The following is a 24,135-nucleotide window of genomic DNA, read 5'->3' on the forward strand; positions in this document are numbered from 1 at the left end:
CCTTGATGGAAAATTCCACCGGTGTGGCCTCGATAGAACTGGCCGGAGAGTCTACAATGGAACCTGGCTCGTGATTATAGAGGCCCCTAAAGTGGTTAATCCACAGCTCTGGGAGAATGTTAGCCCCTATATCCGGGGAATCTTTTTCCTGGAAGGTTGGGTTATTAATTATTTTCCAGAAACCCGCTTCTCGTAAATCTGCCCATGCTTCCGCCTGCAAGGCAAACTTCCTCCTCTTAATTTCTCTTTTGTAAACGTCTCTACACTCTTTAACTTTGTGGGGGACCCTTGGTTTGGCTTTAAGGCTGCTTTTCAGTTCCCTCAGGGCTTTAGAGCAGTCTTTATCAAACCAACGGGGATTCCCGTCAATCTTGAGAGGCACACTGGTTTTTAATAAACCGTCGACCAGCTTAGCAATCTGGTCGAAGGCTTCCATTACCCTCGGTCCATGGACTTCGGTGTCCAGGCAATCATTAATAGCTAGTTTCCCTGCGTCCACCAAGCCCTTATAAAACTTTTCCCCATCTATTTTAGCCCATTTTAATCTCCTGCCCTGGTCTGTTGCTCTCTCAGTGATAGTAGGGTGGGCTCTAGTTCTTGGGCCTGCCAAATACAGCAGTTCCAGGACAAGAGGGTTGTGGTCGCTAAAACCGCTCCACTCAATCCCTACACTGATTGTCTTATTCATTAGTGCCCTAGAGACCAAGATATAATCTATATAGGAGGAGCATCCTCTACCCTTAAATGTGGGGGGGAGTGTGCCACCCTCCTGCATCCCTACCATGTTAATGGTATGTCCAAGATCATATTTAAGCCGTAACGTCCTAAGGGCTAAGCCCAACGGCGTGTGAGAGAAATGCGGTCCCTTCACCATTGGACATCGGGACCAATCTATGTTTGTTTGGACCAGTGCTGGGCACAAATGGCAGTTAAAGTCTCCCATGACCACTAGCCCATATGGGAGCCCGTTTTTTTGACCTGTTAGTACCTGGCCCAACCTGTTATCTAGTTCGATGGCAAGGGGGGTGTTAGATCCCGCAGTCTCATTATTATAGAAGTTTACAGCGACGAATCTAAGACCTTTCCCAGTGAACCTAACAGCCTGAATCCTGTGGGAGTTGCACTCAAGGCAAGCATAATTTCCTGGTAGGCTCAAATCTGTATAAATAGCCAAACCTCCCATGGCTCTCCCTGATCTTGATTTTTGCGCAGGTACAACAAAGGACCTTCTAGATGAAAATTATTCTCCAGGGCCCTTGTCTCCTGCAGGCATATTATGTGGAATTTCCTGATATATTCAAGCCACTCCTTGTTATTGATTTTCCCAGCCAAACCGGCTATATTCCATGAAATAATTTTTAGTGCGTCCCCCGCCTGGACCCCACTTCGTTGCATCCCACCTAGAGGTTCTCGCCCTTCCTCCCCCGGAACTAGTCCTTGCGCATCACCCATGCGTGCAATGTCTACGACCCTAGGTTCATCCAGCACCTGGCTCCGGGCACTACCCGTTGATAGGTGGCTGGGAATCTCCTGCTCTACATTTTGGGCACCTCTGTCCCCGCTATCCCACCTGCAGTGTTCTGTTTGTCAGTCCACCCCCTCGAGTCCGTCCAAACAATGGAACCGATTAAATGTTTGGAAGGGTGGTAATGGCCGGTTAGGTGGTGGCCTGGGATTGAACTCATGATGCTGGGCGCCCCTTCGGCCCACCCTTTCCCAGTTGTCATAAGAACGGGTCCCATGTGTGCGAACCGGGATAGGAGGAAAGAAAAAGGACACATGGAGTGTTTGCATTGTTGTCACTAGTGATCTATTCCTTCCCTGGCATATGTGAGCAACTGTTCCAGTATCCCTGAAGCTCACCAGTATGCAGTCCCCTATGATGGATTTACGTGTTCTCCCTATCCAGGGTACCCTTCTGACCATTATTATCTCGTTGCTTAAGTGTACAGGTAATGGTCTATTCTGATTTAGCCATTTAATCACCCTAGTTTTTAAAGTGCAGAAATCCTCAGCTTCACCCTCCTTTAATGGGGGGACACCCGCCATAACTACTGTGAAGTCATTCGCCTCTGGTGGTAAATTGGGTCTGCGTGGCCTAGGGGGGGGCTTCATTGATGGGGTAGGTGCTACACTTTCTTTCGGCTGTACTATGGGAACGCTGTTTGCCTTTGCGGGGGGGCTAGATCCTGTACAGTTGGATGGTTTATTTAAGGCAGGATTGTTCCTCTGAGTTTGTGGTGGGATGGTCGTAATGGGCGCCTGTGGGGGAGCCAGGTGTAGTGCGCTATTCGGGGCTTTTGAACTGACAGTGGGTTTAAGGACCTTTTCATGGGATTTGGGCGGGTTTTTAATGCTACTTAGTGTGGCCTCAAGGATGGTTAATCTTATTTCCACTTTTTTAATGCTTTCACTAATAGGTAGCAAAAGTGACCTAAGCAGGAATTCCAGGTTGCCCAGCGGGGCAACATAAAGAGGGGCATTGGTGGTGTTACTAGCCATCAAAATGGGGGTCCCACCCTCCTGAGCCGTGGGAATGGGGTGTAAATCACCCGCCACAGTCACAGTTGGTGTGGTATATTTAGGTGGCTTCCCAAAGTCAGGGTGGGAGATCTTGGGTTTATTTTTAACCTGGGCACCCTTCGACTTCCTCCTACGTTTATTTGGGGGGGGGTCCAAATACACCCTGCGCAGCGATTTGTTTAGGTTTAGCTTTTCTAGACTTTGATTGTGGGGGGGGGGTTGGGAAATTAGATCAATCGTCTCCCTGGTTGGGCTTTCGCTCCTCACTGGAGTTGAGGTCCTTGGTGTTTCTGGGGGCGTTTTTGTGACATCCCTAAGCAGGATAGGGACGTCTTCCAATAGTGTTAGATCTGAGGTAGGTGTAGGGGGATAGTGTCCTAGGGGTCTGCCTTTCAAGTTGTCTATAGAGCGTCTCCGCTCAGCCCTAAGCCGACTTAGCATGTTTTCCTTGTCCCCTTCTCCCCCCGCCCGTGGGAAGTAGTTATCTAGGGTCATGTTTTTTGTTCCTGCCTGTCTTAAGGGGGTACATTCCCTTGCCGGGGACGGCATAGTTTCTTGGGGTGTAATACAAGCAATAAGGTTATTTATCAGCTTCTGTACCTGGGGGAGGGCGGCGGGGCCAGGAGAATAGGCCCAGCCCGGCCTCCTTCGGCCCCTGATGGCCACAGACGGTCCCGCCCTTGTCCCGGGCTTCTCCCGGCGCGCTCCCGCGCGCTCCCGCGATGCGGAAGCCCTGTACACTATTGATGTCTGACTCAAGTAAGGTATCTCCCACTTTATTTACAAACTTACTGTTCCATAAATGTTCATTGATGATTGTATATGGTCAACCGGAGTTAGCAATTTTTTTTATCTCTACACCACCTATGCTTAGTAAACATTCTGGTTTGTTCATAACAGTGTCATCATCAATGTTTAGAATTAATCTCTCTGCCAAATTCATGTCAGCATTTTCATCACCGAAATTTCAATCATAATCATCCTCAGAGAAATTATCCTCAAGTACACATTTAACACCAACTTTCTTCCTTTGGCATAATGGCCCATAATCCCACAATTAGTACATTTCTGTTTAAGGGAGGGACACGATTTACTATGAGCCAAATGCTCCTTGCTGTCACACCGGTAACACCTACATTTACTCACACTCGAAGTCTTAGGTTGAGATGATGGTCTATATGGTGGCTTTTGAAATGATTTGTTGATAACTTTAGAGACAACATTCGAGTTTTACATTCATCCTTTAACTCTTTGGCACACCTGCCAATCATTTCCCCTTTACATGCAATACTTATGATATGAACAAGAGGAGAGTCACCATTCACCCATAAGTGCTCTTGAACAGCTTGGTTATTAGAGTGCATAACCACCTGATCTCTTATGGGGTCCTCCAGGAGATTCCCAAATTTACAATCAAGAGCAAGTTTTTTCAACTCAGCTACATATTGATCAACAGTTTCACCTTAAAGTTGTTTACGTTGAAAGAATTTGTAACGTATAATGCCAATACATGCATTAGGGGCAAAATAACTGTTGAGGTCATGTAAATCTGCAAGAAAAATATTAGCATCACCAACAACAGGCATTTTAGAGATATGATTATAAGTTTTTAACCCATAAGGACCCAAGAAATGTAACAAAATTTGTTTTTTCTGCGCAGCACTCTTTCCAGCTTCATTAATAGCTGCGATGCAGTTTAAAAAATAGTCTTTCCACTCGCTCCATTTGAGTGGAGGTTCTGTACCAGTAACCCAAAATGAATGAAGATTCTGAATTTAATGGAGAAGGACAGTTGAAGGTAATCAAACCTTGAAAGGGTCCATGAAAACATCAAAATGTGTAATGAAGGTGGAATTCTCATTAAGTAGGTTTCTTCTGATGTAGAAACACAATCCAGAGAACCTATGTAGAGTAGGTGTCCTACGTATCCAGTTTTCCATCGAGATCTGCTTCGAATAGAGTCAAGTGAGCAAATCTCTTCTGAAATGGATGTAAGGTGATCCGATATATCGTTGAATAGGAGGTATCTCGCTAAGTAGGAGGTAACTTGCCTTCAAAGTAAATCATTCTAATCAACAGGAACAACGTGCAATTCTTCAGTTGCTACTTTCTTTTTTTTATCGTAGAAAGTAGCTGTTAAATTGTAGTTACTGTTCCGTGGGTTCAGCTCCAGACAAATCATCACCAATTTGTTAAGTACACAATACACCAAATAAATGTGCAAATACTTGTTTATTGTCAGGTGCCAGTAGTGTACCTCCTGCCAGCAAGCAAGTATTCCTCCTAATGCCCTACCAACATTCCTACATTACATATACAGTGTTCTACCCCAGAATCGATGGTTGCTAAGGAAAGTACACGTAAGTATACAACAGACTTGTTCCCTGGACTTGATAGAAAAGCTTTTCGCATCTTTTAGGACGCTTGGTGTATTAAAATTGGTTAATTATTTGAAAATGGGGGATAACGTCTTTTGACCAATACAAAAAGGGATTTTGGTCATTATGAGTCTGAAAGATACAAAAACACTCAGGTGAGACTCTTAGTTCTGGTTTGCCATCGTTGAGAAACTGCAATCCATTGACTCCATTTAAAAAAAGTACACAGAATGTAGAGGATGATGCACACCCAGTCTTCAGGACCTATAGGTTGCTTCAGTAGGAGAAGAACAAGCAAAATGTTGTCTTTCACAGCAAGTGGGAGAAGGAACTGAACCATCCTTTCACAGAAGCTTATTGGGGAATAATTTTGAAGAATACCTACAAAGATGCCACATGCTATCAAGGTCGTAAGTGAGCAGGGAAATTGTTGCGCAGATGGCACTGGTTACCTAATCTCCTACACACTATTAGCAACACTAGATCTGACTTGTGCTGGAGAGGATGTGGATACACTGACCCATATCCCCATATGATTGTCCTCATTTGCCAAACTGTTGACTGAAAGTAAATAAGGTAATTGAAAATATAAAGGGTATCACAGTTCTAAAGACTTCAGATGGTATAATGTTGGGTTGGATGGACTGGGGTGACATGGGGTCAAATAACTTTACATTGCTTACTACATGACTGTTACTTGCCAAACAAGCAATATTAATTACAGCAAATACAGAACTGGTACAACAAAATATGGAATGTCTTGGACATGGAAAATATTTTATGGTCCGTCGGCAGATATAAGAAACTCATCTTGTCCATATGGTGCCCCTTGTGGGCCTATTTCACAAAAGGTTGCAGAGAGCTCACCTGCACATGGTACTTAGGTGTGCTACAGATAATGGGCTATCAAACAAGATTTGTTTGGGAATCTCATCGTGACTATGGTCTTGGGTGTATCTGAGTGATTGAGAGATGCTGCCCAGGGAAGGTAGAGAGGATCAGGCAGGGGAATTTATCCGTTAATTTATCGTACTTCATTGAAAATCCAATACAATTCCATTGAATCCTAAAATGTGGAGCCTTTCATAATGTCCAGATAACGCATTATACCTTTACTATATTGAATTACAAAAATACTGCATCTACTGCTTCGGCCTAACCCAAACATTGTTTGGCAACTAATGGCAATAATAAATATATATTTATGATAATGATGTAAAGGGTGCAATACTACTGTGGGGTGATATTATCGACCTTAATATATCAACGTGCAATCACATTTACATATGATATATACCCGGCAGGGACTTGTGGCTAAGTAATGGGGAATACAAGAAGTTCTGTTCGTGAGTAAAATGTTGTGCGTGTCGTTGGATACCCGGGAGAGGGCCAAGGAGGGTAGGTGGGCCGATGCAGAATGGGGGGAACAGGAAAGAAGAAAAGAAAAGAAAGGGCAACACTTTAGACTGGTGTGGTGCAGCGCTCCATCATTATCTAGCCTCGTCTCAGCCTAGGGCCCTCTGACAGCTGATCCTCAGGCTCCTGCGCTATCGTGTAAGGGGAGGGTTCCAAGAGTCTCAGCCGTATAATCTAATGGTCTGGAACTTGGGCGCTGCAGAATTCTGTATTAGGGTGGGGAGGTTCGTTTTCTCCATCAGTGCTACTTGAGGAAAGCGGGTATTCCCAAGCATGTAAAACGTCCCTCCATTGGTCCACCATAGGGTGTTGGCGTATTCCGCTCAACTCCTCCCTAAACAGTGCCCTTTTCTTCCGCGCCAGCCCAGGTAGACATCACCCTTTGCCAGATATGCGCTTGAGGCCCCATGGTTGCCTTCCATGTGAACTGCTACAGGCAGTCTAGCCAACACCGGCGCTAAGTCTACAAACCTATTTCCCGCCTTCCGTTTAGGTGATCTAGGGAAGAGTCCAAGTAAGCAGACATCTGCAACATGGCCAAGCGCCCGCCCCAGTGTGGTATTAAGTTTGGAGATGACTTCCTGCCAAAATGCTTGCGTGACGCTACACTCCCTAGTCATATGCAGGAAATCTGCATCTTCTAGGTTGCATCTTTGGGCATCGCCTCGGCTCTCCTCCAAAGGTGACAAAGATTCTATGGGGTGTCAAGTAAGTCATGTGTACATAGTTGACTTGGATGTATATCAATCTCCTGCTCCGCTCTACTTTCTTTGGGGATTCTAAGATTCTACTCTACTCTGCATCCGTGAGATCCCGTCCCAAGTTTCTGTCCCATTTCTTGCGCAAGCATAGCCGAGGCCTCGCGTAGCGACTAATAAAACCATTTAATTTGGTGTATTGCTGTACCCAGAGTAATTAGCAAGTGCAACACACCATGTGTCCCCAGTTCCTCTCTATTCTGACCCGAGAGTTGGGCAAACGTGCGCCATACTGCCTCATACGTTAGGAACTGGCCCGAGGGCAAGTCACAGCCTTCCACCAATTCCGAGAAAGGGAGCAGATGTTTCTTATGGTAGCAATCCCCCACGTTTTCAAGGCCCACCACCGTCCAAGGTGCTAGTTGTTCCGCAGTAGTGATCTGTTGTGGGTCGCCATGGGGCAATCCCACGAGTGGTAACTCTGGTGAGGATTTGGGAGTGTCAGGTATTCTTCTGAGTATACGCCGCCAACAATGAAAGCTGTGGTCTGCATTACTGAGGTGTAAGGAACCTTAGTTGCAGGCACCAGAATCTTTGCCATCAACAAATTGGGGCTCTGGTCTGATTCCATTAGGAATGTCCCATCAGTGTGTGCCCTCTCCAGCCGTTGGGCCAGCCACTGCTGTTGAGCAGCAAGTTGGCACAGTTCAAAATCAGGAGCCCCTCAGCCTCCTGGATCCTGCATCTATAGGGAATCTCAATATCTGGGGTAACACTCTGCGCCTACCCTCTCCCCGGATTAAGTCACTCTCCAAGGAGTCCAAGTTGCGGAAATAAGCCGTGGGCATCAGCACAGGCATATTAGCAAAATAATATAGTACTCGGGAGAGCATAACTATTTTCGTCAATGATATTCTGGCATTTATAAGGAGGCATAGTGTCCCCAAAATGTTATGTTTTGACCGAAATGACCGCAGTCCCCTGCCCAAGTTTCCAAGGGTAGGGCTTCCAAGGGACGCACCAGCGGACTAGCCAGCGGGAACAAGTATGTTTGCGCATGTTGACTCGTAAACCTGACATTACCCCAAATGTATCCAAAACGTTGCAAGGCCGTTTCCACTCCCGGAGCAGTGTCACATAGGTAGACTAGTAGATCATCAGCATAGCGAGTGATAATATGCATTCGTCCTTCTATGGTCACCCCCATGCCTCCCCCTCCCTGTCAAAAGAACTTGGCCAACGGTTCTGTGGCCAATGCAAAGAGGAGTGGCGATAGGGGGCCACCCTGTTGGGTGCCTTGTGCAACCGGATATTATGGGGAGATGTTTCTGCCGGTCTTGACCCTGGCTGTAGGGTGAGTGTAGAGTACTTGCACCCATGCTATCCAATCGTCGCCCATTTTCAGGCACCTCATAACAGTCAGCAGGTAATCCCACCCCACGGTATCGAAGGCCTTCTCTAGGTCAATTGAGAGAATTGCTGCCGATCAAGTGGTCCGCGCCTCCGGGGGGTACAACACAGAGTACAACCGGCGTAGGTTTTATGAGGTGTAGCGGGATGGGATAAACCCATTCTGGTCCAGGTGAACTAGGTCTTGCATACGTGGGAGCAAACAGAGCGCCAATACCTTGCTGAGTATCTTAAAATCAGTGTTTAACATGGGGAGGGGGTCTATAGTTTGTCGGGGATGTAGTCTTAGGGATTGGGATCACCAGCGCATCTCGTGTGGTGTCTGGCTGTTGGCCCAATGATAGCGACTCCAGCATATAGGGTCACCAGTTTTGGAGCCAGGTCAGCCCGGTATTTCTTATAAAACTCGCTTGAGATGCCATCAGGGCTTGGTGTTGTCTCATTAGCCATAGCGACAATAACACCCTGCACTTCCTGCAAGGTCACCGGCCCGCCCAACTCTTCTCGTGCTTCCGCATCTAATGTGCGGAGGCCTAGTGGGGTCAAGAAGGCATCAACAGTAATATTGGGGGACCCATGGGAAATCAATACCTTGTTTACTACAAGACCCTTTATGCAGCCCCGTCCTGGGTCGGCCAATATTACTGTTTATGCCTTCTTGATTACAGAATTATTGCGGCAGTTGTCCATACGTGCATGATCGGACTCCATGCGTTTCCGGACGAATCAACCAGGCTAGGAGACGACCAGCTCAACCCTCCTCCCCCTGCACTCTGTCCATATATGTCCTAAGGGCCGAAGCTGCTCTAAAATGTCGCTGTGTTGTGTGCATTTTTCCAGTAGCCATGAATGAGCTTGCGCGTCCCATCCCTGAAAATTATGTAGCATCTGTAGTTCTCCTTCTGTGGACAACAGCTCGTGGTGAAGTTCCCAGCGTACCCTTACACTATGCCCAATACAGGGTCCTGCACCACCACCTTAAACGCTTCCCACTCTATCAGAGCAGAGGATGCAGAGCGATCGTTGGTAGTAAAATAATTGCTGACAAGGGAGTGTAGAGCCTCTGCAAATGGCTCACCTCCTAGGGACTTCGGTCAAGACGCCCCATAGGTATTGGGGGTCATACTCCATGTGGCTGATAAATCAATAGCAGCGGGCTGTGGTCAGACATAGGCCGTCCTACATATTCCGCATGTTCAATAGAAGCACCAAGGGATGGGGAGCACCAAAAAGTGTCCAATCGTGTGTGGAGTTGGTGAATTGGGGAATAGAAGGAACACTCTTGTGCATGCCCATGCTGGATCCTCAAAATATCTTGCAAACCCCAGTGGGGCATCCAGTCTCAGAGTCCAGCCACCACTCGGCGGGTCTGGGCCCCAGGCAGGGGAGGGTGAGAGCGATCTAACTCGACATCTGGCACCCCATTAAAATCCCCCCTTATTAGTACTGGGTTCACTATCATGTCCCCCACTTAGGTGGAAAGTTCAGCCATATAGGCTCTCTGGTCTTAGTTAGGGGCATACACACAATTCAACGTAAACTCTCGCCCCCCACAGTCTCCTCAGGAGGAAGACATATCTGCCCTCCTTGTCAATAGCAGATCTTGTTAGTTCATAGGGCACTCCTGCTCTTATCCAGATAAACGCCCCACGGGCATATGCTGAAAAGGACGTAGCGTATACCTGTCCCCTCCACCGCCTATGCAGTCTGTCCACTTCTGGTTGGAGTAGGTGCTTCTCCGCAGAAGGGCTATCTGTACTCCTCACCTCCTAAGGTAATTGTGTATGTAGTGGCACTTAGTCATGGAGCCATCCATCTTGATCTTCCACGTGAGTAGTTTTAACGTCTGGGAGTGTTTTGCCATTATCAGCAAAGTATTCTACCTCCCCTACCATCCTCAAGCCCCCACCCCCCTCAGCACCCCCAAGACTACAAGCATGTCGATCTCAATACCACAGACCAGACAGGGCTTATATAAGGGTAGGACAAAAAAAGAAAAAAGGAGATCCCAACATGAACCAACTCCCCAGTCCCCAGAGCAGTGTGGCAACGGCCACCCGCCCAAACCCTTCATACAATTGTGGTAGACAATCAAGGACCAAACCAACTATGGTGAGGTCCTACAGGGGGTCGTGGCTTATTTCAATGGCGTGTGTCCGTAAGTATAGTGTCCGGAACCGTACCAGGCACCGACTACTAGCTAACTCAAACCTGAACCATTTTACCTCAGTGTTCAAGTGTGGCTCCGCAGGCCCCAGTGGACCCGGATGTGTGACCAAGATCTTTGTACTTTACAGTCCTTACTATATAATGCTATCCACAGTCTTCAGGGTAATCTGTTGCATGATTAGGCTGTCCACATTGGAGGAGACTGATTCTGAGCCCGTCGAGCCCCTTTGTGAATGCGACCTCGTCTACGGCTGCTGCTGATCATCCTGGATTATCTCAGCCACCGCCTACAGTGCCGCAGATCTCACACTATTTCTGTGAAGGACTTGTTGGGAGTACTCTTCGTTTGTTGCCTCCTGGTGCGCATTCTGGCCGTCGGTTTTGGCGAGGCGGCGCCTGCTACTGGGACCCTCGGGGCCTCAGTCCTATACTCCTCCAACAGTGTTCTCGCAGAAGTACGTCTTATCATTTTATATGATACGCAGTCAAGCTGGAAAGATAAGGGAGTACTGGAGATCCTCTACTCTCATCGCCTTCTTAATCTCAAGGAACGAGCCGCGATTTCATTGCACCTGGAGAGCATAGTGCTGAAATATCGAGACCTTACTATTACCCACTGCAAACGGGTCATCTGAATGAGCTCTCTGCAGCAACATATCTTTGTCCTGGTAGAGCAGGAGGCGGGCTACCAACGGTCTAGGAGGGCAGCCTGGCGCCGGAGGCCACACTGGGACGCGTTGTGCTCTCTCCAAGGTATAGAACTGTGTCAATCCTTATGACGCAGCCACTATGCGGAGCCATGGTTCCAAATAGGATATCATATTACCATTTTTGATCCCCTTCGGCAGGCCTAGGGTGTAGATATTGTTTCTCGTATTGCACCCTTCACTATCCTCTACTCTGCGCTCCAGTATTATGCCCCTGTCGTTTAGGTCTGCCAATTGTTTAAGCGTCGCCTTGTGAGGAGGGGTCAGCTTTTCCATGGAGGTCTCCACCACTTTCACTTTGTCACTGAGTTTCTGGTGTTCAGCACGCAATAGTCCCAATCCCACGGACACTGTGCTTATGTCCTGGTGGAGATTCTCCATGTTCGATATGGTCTCTAAGTTCTGAGCCAATTGTTGCTATATTGGGTCTTCAGGGGTTGGCTCTTCAGAAGCAGTCTGGGCCAGCTCCCGGTTGTCTCCCTCCCACTCTGGGGAAGCCTCTTGCAATTTTGCCCTGGTTTTATCCATGGCAGCCACTCTGGAACCCAAGTATCACAATACAATCCCAGGGTCTGTCCAGTGGGGTCCTCTTCCCACCAGCAGCAGTTGGAGAAACAAACAAGGGACCAGCACAAGCTTCCGCAGGGTTCAGCGTTTCTTTCCTCAAAAGGTTCCTCACACCGTAGTAGGCAGACCTCCCCGAAGTCACAGCCAGGACTGGCAGTGCTACACCACCATAGGTGGGGCGGGTGGGGGGGAGAAGCCTCTTCGAGTGGGCCTACGAGGTTCACCCAAAGCCCACAGCCAGGCGCTCACCACGCCAGCAGGGTGACCATGTCATCGCCAGAGTGCCGCATCGCAGACAAATGGGCAACATAGGTTTGGCGAGAGAATAGAACAGTCACAGCCATCTCAGCTAAATCCACTCTCTGGTGCTTTTCTCTGGCTAACACCCCTACAAGGCAGTGGGGCTTCATAGTGCGCATAAAGGGCCAGCAGCAGTCATATGTAAACCAAGCATATCGCCCAGAGGCAGGGTTTGGGTCCCCGCCACCCCCACAAACTCCCAGTTCCGTTCCAGGCCAGCTGACACCTACCGCCCCCAGGTCTTGTGGGCTTGTGTCATATCGCGCTTCTGTGCAATGCAGCAGTTGAGAAGGACAGGCACGGCAGCAAGCAGCACTCTGCTCACTACTGTTTGCACGAAGGAGGGGGAGAACACTCATGTTGCCCCAGGTGGGCCAGCTTTCGGGTCTGTCCTCCACATAGCCACCGCTCTCAGGGGGAAGAAGGCTCCCAGGTCACTCCCAGTTCAGCTGTGATGCAGGTGAGTGCTCCCAGCGTCGTTGGCCGCACCAACTCCACCCTGCTCTGCGCAAGCCACCGTAGGGCCGTCACAGGCCGACAGGCTCTCCCCAGCAGTCTTTCGCTGCCTTCTTATAACAAGTACAGCTCACCGCAGGTGCTGATCCCCCGGACTCCACGACCCAGCGCCAGCCCGACCCCAAGGCCGCCGATCGTCATCTCTGCAGGCCTGACGATGCTCTTTCCATGCAGCTCTCCGTATCTCCGCCAACACTCGTCGTAGGTGGCTACCACAGGGTCCCTCCGGAGCCAACAGGCCCCAGGCTGCGAGTGGTCGCACCCAGGACAGTGGACAGTGATGTAACAGTCTTTTCCAGCCGATAAATGGGTGGTCAACGTGGAGCCTCTCGCTCACCCGTCCGCCATTGTTGGCTGCTAAGCCACGCCCCCCCCCTTTATTTTGTATTATTGCAAAACAAAGCAAACATACTGCCATCAAGGGCCATCATGACACAAAAGTGGTCTTAGGAGTCAAAGTCCACTGATACTGCCTTAAATAGGTTACATTTCTGCTTTCGTTGTGATGTGTTTCGTCTATAACGAACAAACTAAACAAAGAGCCACTTTGCTATGTTTAAATACCCAGTTATGTGTACAATTGTGAGTCATGTTCTACTTTTTCAGGCAGTCTTCTTACAATCAATTGAGTGCATCATGTGCAAATGGATTGAAAACATTTATATTTATCTAATTACATCTTCATTAGAGCAATATATATTTTGTTGCAAAATGCACTTAAGTAAATACTCCGAACACATTCATTGAAGAATAATATGTTTGACAATTGTTTAATTAGATGAGAGCACCTCAACATCTACTTCTGGATCTAACATTGAATAGCTGATTTACAATTACAATAAATCACTGGAGAGCCGAGAAGCAAATTTTTGTTTGACATTAACAATCTGAGAAATCAGGACTCATTATCAATAGTTGAGTTCCTCAGCCAGCGTGTTCATATGCAAAGACTCCAAAAACTTGAACTTCACAGAGTGTGAGAGATGCTGTTTTTCCAGGAATTACCACGTTAAGATATCGTCCAAGCATTCCGTGGCACTCGAATGTCATAGTTTGACCCGCACCAATATTGGTAATGACGGCACATCTAGGAATAAATATGAAGAAACAAAGTTGAAAACATGCTGAAAAATTCAAATTCTAAATATTTCCCCATTATTCTTTAATAAGAGGCCATCAGGTTCAAAAGTCTTTGGTTTAACGTACACAGTAGCTCTAGAACACAGGCTCGGATGGACGTCCAACAGACTTTAATTTGACATTTATTGGTCTTCTAACTCAACAATTGACTAAGGGCCAGATGTACAACCGTTTGTTTGCAGTCGCAAACGGAAAATCGGCTGGTTTGTGACCGCAAAATCAGTTTGCCCTATGTACAAACCCTATTACTGACTTGCTATTAGGAAGGGTTTGCCAAGGGCGTCCTTTCATAATAGCAAATTCCAATGGTATGTACCATTGTTTTGCGAACGCAATTGCGGTTTCAAAACTCTCGCAGAATACACCCTACTTCAAGTTGGTAGTAAGCAACTCACAAACGGGAAGGGGTCCCTAGGGGACCACTACCCCTTTGTGAATGGATGCGAGAATATTATTTTTCAAGAGCAGGCAGTGGTCCCATGGACCACTGCCTGCTCTTAAACAAGCATTTGCAATACAATAGGTCTCGCATTTATGCAAGTTTGCGCTATTGACATTGTAAATGACAATGCCTTTTATTTATGTTTTGGGTTTTAAAACATAAATAAAAGACATTTTCATTTAGAACACTAATAGCTGACACAGTCGCAAATGCAAGACTTATTGCATTGCAAATTCTTCCCCCAATGCGCCTAAGAGTAACATGGAATTACTCCAGAGTAATTGAAAATCCGTCCAGGTCTAGTCACTGTGTGGTACTCGTCAAGGTCACAGGTGTCTTCGAATCTGTGCATATAGCATATGAATCGCGAATATAAGTCTTATCATTAACAGAGCTCCATGTGCGTTTTGGATATAACCTGGACTAAATTATGAGACAGTCTGTGCATTACCGTTCAATAATAATGCAGTGGGTAAAAACTAATGAGGTCACAATAGTGGAATGTAGTCACCCCTGCTCTAAACATTGTTCCATCTCCCCTCCCCCTCCTCTCTAATAGCGACTTAATGGCACTGCAGTTGAGTTGTATCATCAAAAGTTTTAAATACAAGTGAACAGCCTCCGGGGCTGTGTTTTATGGCACGCTGGATTTTATTAAACGTACGTATGTAAATCCAATAACATGGTGCACATTCTCTGAGGGGGTGGGAGATGCGACACAGCGGAGATGGCGACTTTGTTTAATTGAGTGCACAAACTTGTCGTCGAGTGGAACAGTTGAAAGGAAGTATCTCCCTCCTACGCTGCAGGATGTTTTCTCTCTCAGTGAAACATTTTGCTTTATTTAGTGGGGAGAGATGCCCCTCCCCGAGGAGGGATCGGACTACCCACATTGTCAGAGCTCCTCAGCTACCTTCCTCACTGAAGGAGGCCTGGCTGTACACCGCACAGGCCTTCCAGTTGTTGACCCACTCAGTTGCAAATCCTCGCCCTTCGGCTGCTACCCATGCACAGCCCCAACACATCCCCTTGTACAATCACTCAGAGTAGCAAGGAAAGCTTGACCCGCACTCAGTGTTCCCTGAGAGAAAAAAGTGTGGTGATTCCTGACCAAAGGGAAATTTATGAGGTACATTATAATCTCCCCAACCCCATCTGCATATTTGTTCTAAGACATTCTTTAAAAGTATGTGTGTGAATATACCCATCTCGAAATATTGGTGGGGCTGAAATAATTAAAAATGTATTACAGCTTTGTGGAAATTATTTAGATTCGCTGATTAGTATTGTGGTTTCCAAACCTATTACTACTATTAGAATGCGGAATTGCTTCAGAATACCCTAATACATTATGCTAATGAAGGACCAGTTATTACTTTTTTATAGTAACAAATGGGGGACAGAGTTACGAGAAAGTGAGCCATTTGGCTGCGTCGCACTGAGTCACTTTCAGAGCACAGGAATGCAACATATTTACAATGATATGTTGTATTCCTGTGCTCTCCCCTGCGCTGGCACACAAACAGCTGTCATGCACCGTTTTCCTTTAAGGTAAACGGGCAGCATTTAAAAAAAAAAAAACCCTGCTTTATTTAAAAAGCATAACTGCAACAAATGATGGACGGAATGCTGAATGATGCAAACATTCTCCCCCAGTCAAGAGATCTGGATTAAATCCAGCGTTCTTTTCCCCACAACACCACTACAATTTGGACCCAGCTATATGCAAATCCTCATGGGAACAGTCCAGGACCTCCCTGGTCCGGAAACAAACATCCTGGGCCCGGTTTCAGGGAATGTCATCCTTCATCAGCTAGGCTATCTTGAATCCAGTGGCACAGTGAGCAAGGGACCCACATCTGGGCATTCCCGTCCCACTTAGGGTAAAAAGTGTACCTGCAACAAATGATGGACGGAATGCTAAATGATTCAAACATTCTCCCCCAGGCAAGAGATCTGGGTTAAATTCATTGTTGTTTTGCCCACTACGCCACCCCAGAGCCATATGCAAACCAGTCTTGACCCTGTGCCTGATGTGAACAGTCCAGACCGATCTACCAAGCCAGGTCCTCCCTGGAAGGGAAACAAGCATACTGGGACCGATTTCGGGGTATGTCACCCTTCATCAGCCAGGCTAGTTCGAATCCAGTGGTACAGTGAGAAAGGGACCAAAGTCCCATAAGGAACAGGGTCAAGACTGATTTGCATTTGGCTGGTTCCAGACTGGTGTGGTGAGCAAAAGAATGATGGATTAAACCAACATCCTTGTGACTAGGGGTGAATGTTTGCATTGTCCAACATTCCGTCCATCAATTCTTTCTTTTGCATCTGTCGTCCTAAGTGGGAAGGGTATGCCCAGACGTGGGTCTCGTGCTCACTAAACCTCTGGATTCAAGCTAGCCTGACTGATGAAGGGTGATGCCCTGAAACTATTCCTAGAATGTTTGTTTGTTTCCGATTCGGGGAGGACCTGGCTTAGCAGGTCGGGCTGGCTCTTCCAAAAATCACTCAGTCATTCCACGTCTGCAAATTGTTCAACCACCAAAGCAACTCCTCCTTTGGCTCTGCACTCAGTAATATCCTGTCCCCATAGCAATTGCCTTTTCTCAATGGTTCTCCTTTCAACCTCTACAAAGCGCGATAATGCAGAGGTCCTGGAAAAATCGCCTGGATAGAAGGAGATGACAATCCAATCATCTGAGCTAAATCTCTTAGAGTTAGAAACTCCCTTTTCAAATACTGATTTATCTTGTTCCTTATCATCTTCACCTTTCTCTCCGGGAACTGTATAACCATCTTCTCCATATCTACTTGGGACCCTAAAAACTCCAAACTCTGTGTCTGTACAAAAATAGACTTTCCCTGTTCACTATAAAACCTAATTGCTCCAGAATGCTCATGATCTGTTTTAAATGCTTCTCTAAGTCGTTCTTGATTTGGGACATTATCAAAATATCGTCCAAATATATAATCAGTCTTAAAACGCTCAACCAAAAAAATGATATTACTACTCTCATGACTTTGGTAAAACGCCACGGTACTGATGAAAGCCCGAAAGCAAAATACTGAAATTGGTACAATTGTCCTCTTGAATGGACCTATGAATATTTCTGACTCTCTTTTCCCATGGGAATTTGCAATATGCGTCCTTTAAATCCAATTTCACTAACCAATCGTTTTCTAACAAATCTCTCAGACAATGGATACCCTCCATCTTGAAGTGTTTTTATATCAAATATCTGTTCAATTCCATGAGATTGATCACTGGTCTCCAGCCCTTGTCCTTCTTTTTGACCCCAAAAATTGTACTCATGAACTGTTTTGCTGTTTCCTCCAAACATATAATTGCTCCCTTTTGTAACATAGACTTTATCTCTAAGTCCACAACCTCCTTTAGTTCCTCGCTTACTGCCAATTCCCTTGGTTCTTTTCTTTGAATTGGCAAATATACAAATTCTATTACATATCCTTGAACAGTTTCCAACACCCAGGGATCTTGAGTTAACTTCTCCTATTGTCCTATGATGTCTCTTAAATCTCCCCTCCTCTTTTTTGGGAAGAACCAACAATAATCTCCCTACTCACCTTGGTTTCCTGTGCTCTAAACTTGGGCACTGAAAAACCCTCCTCTACACGCCCTTCCTGCTCTTACCTGACTTAGGTAGAAACTGGGAGAGGCCGGAAATCCTCTTCCTCTGTTTTGAGAATAGTACTTGAGTATCTCTTCCCCAAATAGTAGTCCCTTACCATCTACGCTGGGCTCTCTCTGCGACATGTCCCCCAGTTTTGGGCTTATTTTCATCAGTATTGTCTTTGTTCTCTCTGTAAGCATTGCCCTGTAACACTACTTTGGCTCCATTCTCTCAGTAGATCTATATCAATAGCTGTCTGATTCACATGCGCCTCTTCCACCATATCCATAATTCTGGCTATCAGAGGCATCACATACAGAACCTTATCTTGACAGATCTTTAATGATTTTTTTCCAATCCCTTTCTAGGATGCCTTCCTAATTTAAACAAAAAAAATGTATTAACTCCAGATCCAAATTTGGAGCACTAAAACTTTCTCTTCCATTATGGGTCCAGAGTACACCACTCTCAGCACCTGTCTCACCTCTCTGGTTAAAGGTTTCCGAATCCATTCCTAAAAGAACTTGGGCAGTCAATCACCACTTCGGGGATGTTTTATGTTGTGAAAAATGTCCTCACCTAACGGGTTCCTAAGCACTTTCGCAAAAGCAAACTTTTCCAAATTAGCAAATTTATTTTTAGACTCATTCTTTTGCAGATCTAAAATATACTCATCCAAATCGTTTTCATTATCCAAACTTGGACGTCCAGCAGCTCTATTGCTTCCATCTCTTTTTGTGTCACGATGGACACCTTCCCTCTGTGTGCAGATTGGGACACCCACTCTATGCATGCCGCTCAGGGTATTCTCTTCCTGATGGAATTTAGACCATATTTTCCTCTTTTAGACATACAAATGTCCTCTACATGTTTAGTTGTCTTTAATCTCTTTCCGACTACTCCCACTAACTGGTCATCTTCCTCTGATAATGAAAACACACTCTTATTCTGACTCCACACCTATCCTTCTCTTTTTTCATAGAATGCTTTTCACTGATTCCTGTAATTTATTTTTCATTTCCTGCTGAATAATCTTTCTCACCAAATCCTCATTTAATAATGATCCAGCAGTACTCACACTGCTACCCTGTTCTGTTTCCATACTGAACCAAACAACATTAACCTAAACTATGACACAAAGTTTCCTTTCTCAAACTTGAAAACACTGTCTGCGCACAGCTGACAAACGGTCTTACAATAGTTGAATCTCTTCAGCCCATTTTTAAATTTTACTTTGGTGACACTCTGCTACTCGTGGCACTGTAACCTCTGTTCTCCTCAATGCAACTGATCGGAATCTAAGATGGCGGCCAGTTCCTGCGAGTGCTCTTGCGCGTATTTCCACACAAGCCCGATACTGCATGCGATTGCAGCATCAGTCGGCTCTTGTTAGTATGTCACGCTCGCGCTTAGTTCCACGCATGCAATCCGGTCCATTGAACCTGGCCTTGCTAGTAACAGAAGGCCCCAACCTTAACTTGGGGCCATAAGGCAGTCCGGCCTTCGAAATGTAAAACTAAAATTCCTTTGACATCACCATTAACTTCATCTCACCTCAGTCCATGTAAAAAACCTCATAGGCAAAATAATAAACCACCAAGCTTCCATAAATTATAAGCACCCGTTCCGCACTAAGCCAAATTTAAGTCCACACATCAACCTCTATACCTCGAAAACACCTAACAAAAACACACAATCATCAACAGTTCTACAAATCAAATAATTTACAAAGTCAAGAACAGCATTTAAAAGAGGAAGGGAATTCTGAGAAGAGATTATTTATGAACAGTTGTGTTCTGGCTCTAGATTGTTGTTGTTAATGGTCTTTAATTGTCTTAAAGGTGCTGCAGAGTGGCCTTAAAAGTTAATATGCTTAATGGTAACCTTCGGTCTTGAGACGAAATCCTGACATCTCACATCCTTTGTGACACTGGAGCGCCTGTATTGATATTGTTGGATGCCACGTGGACTGGTACCGGCATACTCAGTGTTTCAGAGGGTTTAAGGAATATTGTTCAAGAATGTGTACGCGGTGTCGTATTTTCAGGCTGACATCTTGGTGTACGGAAGAGATCAAATGGAACATGACAAGAAATTGGCCACAGTGTTGGATATGTTGAAAGAAAGTGGGTTGACATTGAGAAAAGACAAATGCAGATTTGCAGAGGAAGAGGGACACCATGTATCTCAGAAGGAAGTGGAACTTCAGTGAAAGAAAATTAAGGCAAAAGGTGAGGCGCCCTCCCGTTAGCAAGGACCAACTCAAATGGTACCACATTTTGCTAGAAAAAAGTGCACCATTAATGAATCTTTTGAAAAAAAATTGTAGTACATCTGGGATGTAAGCACCATAACGGGTGGGAGTAATCATGGATTAGGTGAAGAAATGTTGATGTTAGCATCCAGAGTATTGTATGGGTGGAGCCTACATATTCCACCTTAGAGAAAGAAACTTTGGCTCTCGAGTGTCCAGTACTTTAGGGCGTTTACGTGTGGTCAACTTTCACTTTGTATACTGATCACAAAACTCTCATTGTTTTGTTTGCAGTTAGGGTGTACGAGGGGCCACACCACACATTGCTAAGGAGCAATTTCATTGGCAGGAGTTCCAGTAATGTTCGTTCCTGAAGGGAAAAACGTTGCTGCAGGTTTTCTCTCCTGGTTGCCTATACTACTTAAGATGGAACAAGAAGCAGATTGCAGCAATATTGAAATACCTCGCATGATGAGTATGTTGGGACACTTCTGGATGGTGCGTTATGTGAGGAGGAATGACAAGGTGTGTAGAAGAGGACACTGTGCTGGGGCATGAAATGAAACACATCATCAAGGGTTGATCTGTCACTAGAAAATTGGATGGTGATGTAGAACCTTTTGTAACTAAAGAGTCGACATGCAATGGTGAATTAGTGTGATGCCTGCGATTATTGGTAATTCCTGAGGGTATGAGAATAAAGGTTTTAAAACTGGCCCATTAAGATCAGGTAGGTATTCATGAAGACGTTTGTTGGCCAAGAGTGGACAAGGCATTTGTTTTTTGTCAGAATCTGCATTGTGTGTGCTGAATGATAAAAAGCGAGTCACACCCCATTGCCATTTATTCCTGTTGCGGCACCTATGCTGCTATGGAACAAGGTGGCCTTCAATATTTCGGGTCCCTATGGAGGTTTGGGTGAATATCCATATTTTTCATATTAATGGTAGCTTGCAAGTTACGATTGCTGGGGTTGGAATTTGTTGAAACTGTAACCACCACAGGTGTATTAGTAGCATACAGGCTCTTTTCAACTGGGAAGGGTACCTAGATGAATAGGTTATGAATAATGGGGCCCAACTGGTATCGAGGGAGATGGAACAATAGATGGAACTACAGATGATATCTGGGAGGATTAAGCAAGATATATTTTTCTGTTTTAGATTACTATGCACAGTGGGTTTTTATTCTTGTATATTTTAATTATGTACAGTTGTATCTTTTATGTTTTATGGGGTTATATCATGAAGTAAACATGATGGATTGAACTGAAAGAGGGTCTTTATGTTCTTCAGAGTTGGGGCTGAGGTTAAAAAAAAAAGGCACCAATCCCATCCTGAAAGTTGAGGTATGACATCCTGGCCCTAACTGACATCTCTGAATGTCGGTAGACGAAGTCTCCACATCTACCAATCTCTTCACATAGGGAGGTGCAGCACCACTGTCCTTGACAGATGCATTTAAGGGACATGTGTTCTACAGGTTATGCTACGTTCTTGGAAATTAAAGGGGCAAAGATACCCTCCTATGAGACACTACTTCTGAGCTTCTCTTTGCACTAAGAGTGTGCCCTTTTCAGTTTGTGGAAATGGGGTATTTGAAGACATGGGATACCTCAAGGATTAACCCACAGTATGGCCAGTGTTCCTGCATCACCTCAGCACACACTAAAGCAAAGGAGGAGGAAGAGAAACTCGACTTTACGTGCATTATTATACATGTGATGGAACCAACTCCATGGGTATGACTGTTTGTGGTTGGAGAGCAGCACCCAACAGCCAGCATCAGCTAGGATTTACATTGACATGAGGATTTCAAACACAACCATCAAGCAGCAATACCACCTCTTGTCCACTATCGGTGGTTGACACACACCACTATTTAATCAGTTCATTGGCTTCAGTACTGCGCCCCCTGCCTTGCTGACTGTAGTAGGGTGAATGTTCTTCTTCTTTTCCCTGTCCTCTCTTTCCCCTTGCTGTTCAGCCTGAGTATGTGTGGAATGTTGATTGTCTGATGTGAGTCAGTTGATGTCAGCAGGCTGAGCAGCTAGGAGGCTGCTCTTGGTGGGGCTTACATACAGGCCTACTTACCATCTTGGCTATACTTAAAGCTTCTGTAACCTGTACCTGAATAAAGCTACTACTTGGAACCACAACCTGGCCTCCTGTCATACTATGACACTAACACACCTGAATCATGGTAAAGGGACCAAGTTGCTGAGTGAGATGCCCTCTAAGTGGCAGACTTTCACTTTAGCTGCTGCAATAGGCTAATCAGAGAATCTGTCTTTTGGCATGGGATGGCACAGATATCCTTTAGAGAGATCTAGCCCCCACTGATGCCAGCCTTGTGCAACACTGATCAAGGAAAATGCCTAAGACTATGGCCAAAGTCTGCTTCTCTTCCTCCCCCATCACCCACCAGTAGCATGAGTTTTAATCATGGGATGGGAGACCTAAGCATGGAAGTACTTTCAAATAGCCAAGGGCTTGCAATCCATCTGCACCCCACTATGTGGCTTAGCTAGTAAGGCATGTCAGATGGCGGTGCTGTAGCATAGATTCATTATCTCTTCTGTCATCTTTGGAGGGGAGAGTATGTTCTGAACTTATGCGCAAGGTTATGCCACCTTTATGTGGATGTCCATATACAGTCATATTTTACACACTTGTTGCAAAGTGCTGCACGAGGGGACTAATGCAAGTTGGTTCCCAGAGCATGTTACTCCCAAGCAGCACACCAGTCTGCTCAGGTCTGTGACGGTTTAGTGATTTCATGGCCTCCAGGAAGCCTAACAGGTGCTGTGTCTTTTCTTGTGATTCATTTGATCGAAATCCAACACTGAATACGGAATATAGCTTTAATTTACCTTGGGTTGTTATTTCCGTTATTTGCCAGGGAGTTCCCGATGAGAATTTCTGCTCCAGTCAGCCTTTCTGGGAATTCATTTCTGTTGGTGATTGAAACTCTAGTAATGTAGCACTCATCTAACATATCGAGCCTCCACCAGGGACCATAATCATTATGTGTATGGGAGCAGGAACCATGGTAGTAATTGGGATCCAGATTGCCGTCAATTGCGTTGAGCGCCAATCCTAGGTAACCGACAGATTGTGATCCACCTGCAATGACACTTGACATGGTGGCTCGGCCTCTCAAAGCCAAATTTTGATCTGAAGAAAGAGAAAGTATTGAGTGAAGACATAACCAACTGTGGCACCAACACTTTTTTTTAAATGTACAAATATATTTATTAAAACTAGTGCAAACTAGTGCAAATATTGCCTCCTTTTTACAAGACACAAATATTTTGAAAACTGCCCCCCCCCATTCCAAGGTGAGCAGTAAAATCACCTTGTTAAAACTGCCTGTGGAAAGTACCTTCACAACATCATTAACAGATTTAATGGGTATTCATGTTCTTACCATAAACACAGTGTGCTAGGCAGGCTGTAAGCTGTGCCCTGACTTGGATAAAGCTGGTCACAGATTTACATGATGTCTGCCTGCGGTGTTTAGAGTCTGGGTGAAAAAATGTGAGGTGGTTTGTGCTCCAATCAGGCGACCCACTCCAGGACCCTGTCATGCTCCAGGCCACTCTCAAGATCCAGATCACTCTCAAGTCAAAGATGAAGTTGAGAGGCAAGCTGCACCTCAAGTGCAAGAAGTCACAAAATATGTCTTGAGGGGTCGTACCAAGTTGACCAACTGGGTGCTTTGTGCAATGGGCATCAGTGTTGCGATAAGATGTTGTGCCCGGATATGTGCCACAAGGGTTCCCGGAGACATGTAGGTGTGCCGTATTGTTATGACTTTTGAAGATTTGAGGTTCTTTGGTGAGAAGACACATTTTGTGCTGGACCATTTGAAAGGCAGCCCTGCTATGACCTGCTCCATAGGCTTTCTCTCTCCACATGGCAGTACAACACCCTTGCAGTAGCAGTTTGTATGCATGGCTGTGCCCCACCATTTATGGAAGG

General features: G+C 45.7%; 1 protein-coding gene across 3 annotated transcripts in view; it reads right to left on the bottom strand.

The window, feature by feature from the left end:
• Positions 1–24,135, bottom strand: part of LOC147709532 (fucolectin-like) — a 1,051,872-nt gene that overhangs the window by 925,407 nt on the left and 102,330 nt on the right. Inside the window, exons 3-4 of one of the 3 annotated variants that reach the window (XM_086928071.1) lie at positions 23,025–23,328; positions 13,428–13,771 (exon numbers count right to left, since the gene is read on the bottom strand). The exons of 1 other annotated variant lie outside the window; for it this stretch is intronic. In XM_086928071.1, the coding sequence (XP_086784197.1) occupies positions 13,609–13,771; positions 23,025–23,328 (467 nt within the window). In that variant the 3' untranslated portion in view covers positions 13,428–13,608. Of the gene's footprint in view, positions 1–13,427; positions 13,772–23,024; positions 23,329–24,135 lie in introns of those variants that run through there. One more of the 3 variants, XR_015296701.1, reaches the window with a different exon arrangement.

The sequence above is a fragment of the Lissotriton vulgaris genome, chromosome 6 (assembly GCF_964263255.1).
Source record: "Lissotriton vulgaris chromosome 6, aLisVul1.2, whole genome shotgun sequence".
In the NCBI taxonomy this organism is placed as follows: domain Eukaryota; kingdom Metazoa; phylum Chordata; class Amphibia; order Caudata; family Salamandridae; genus Lissotriton; species Lissotriton vulgaris.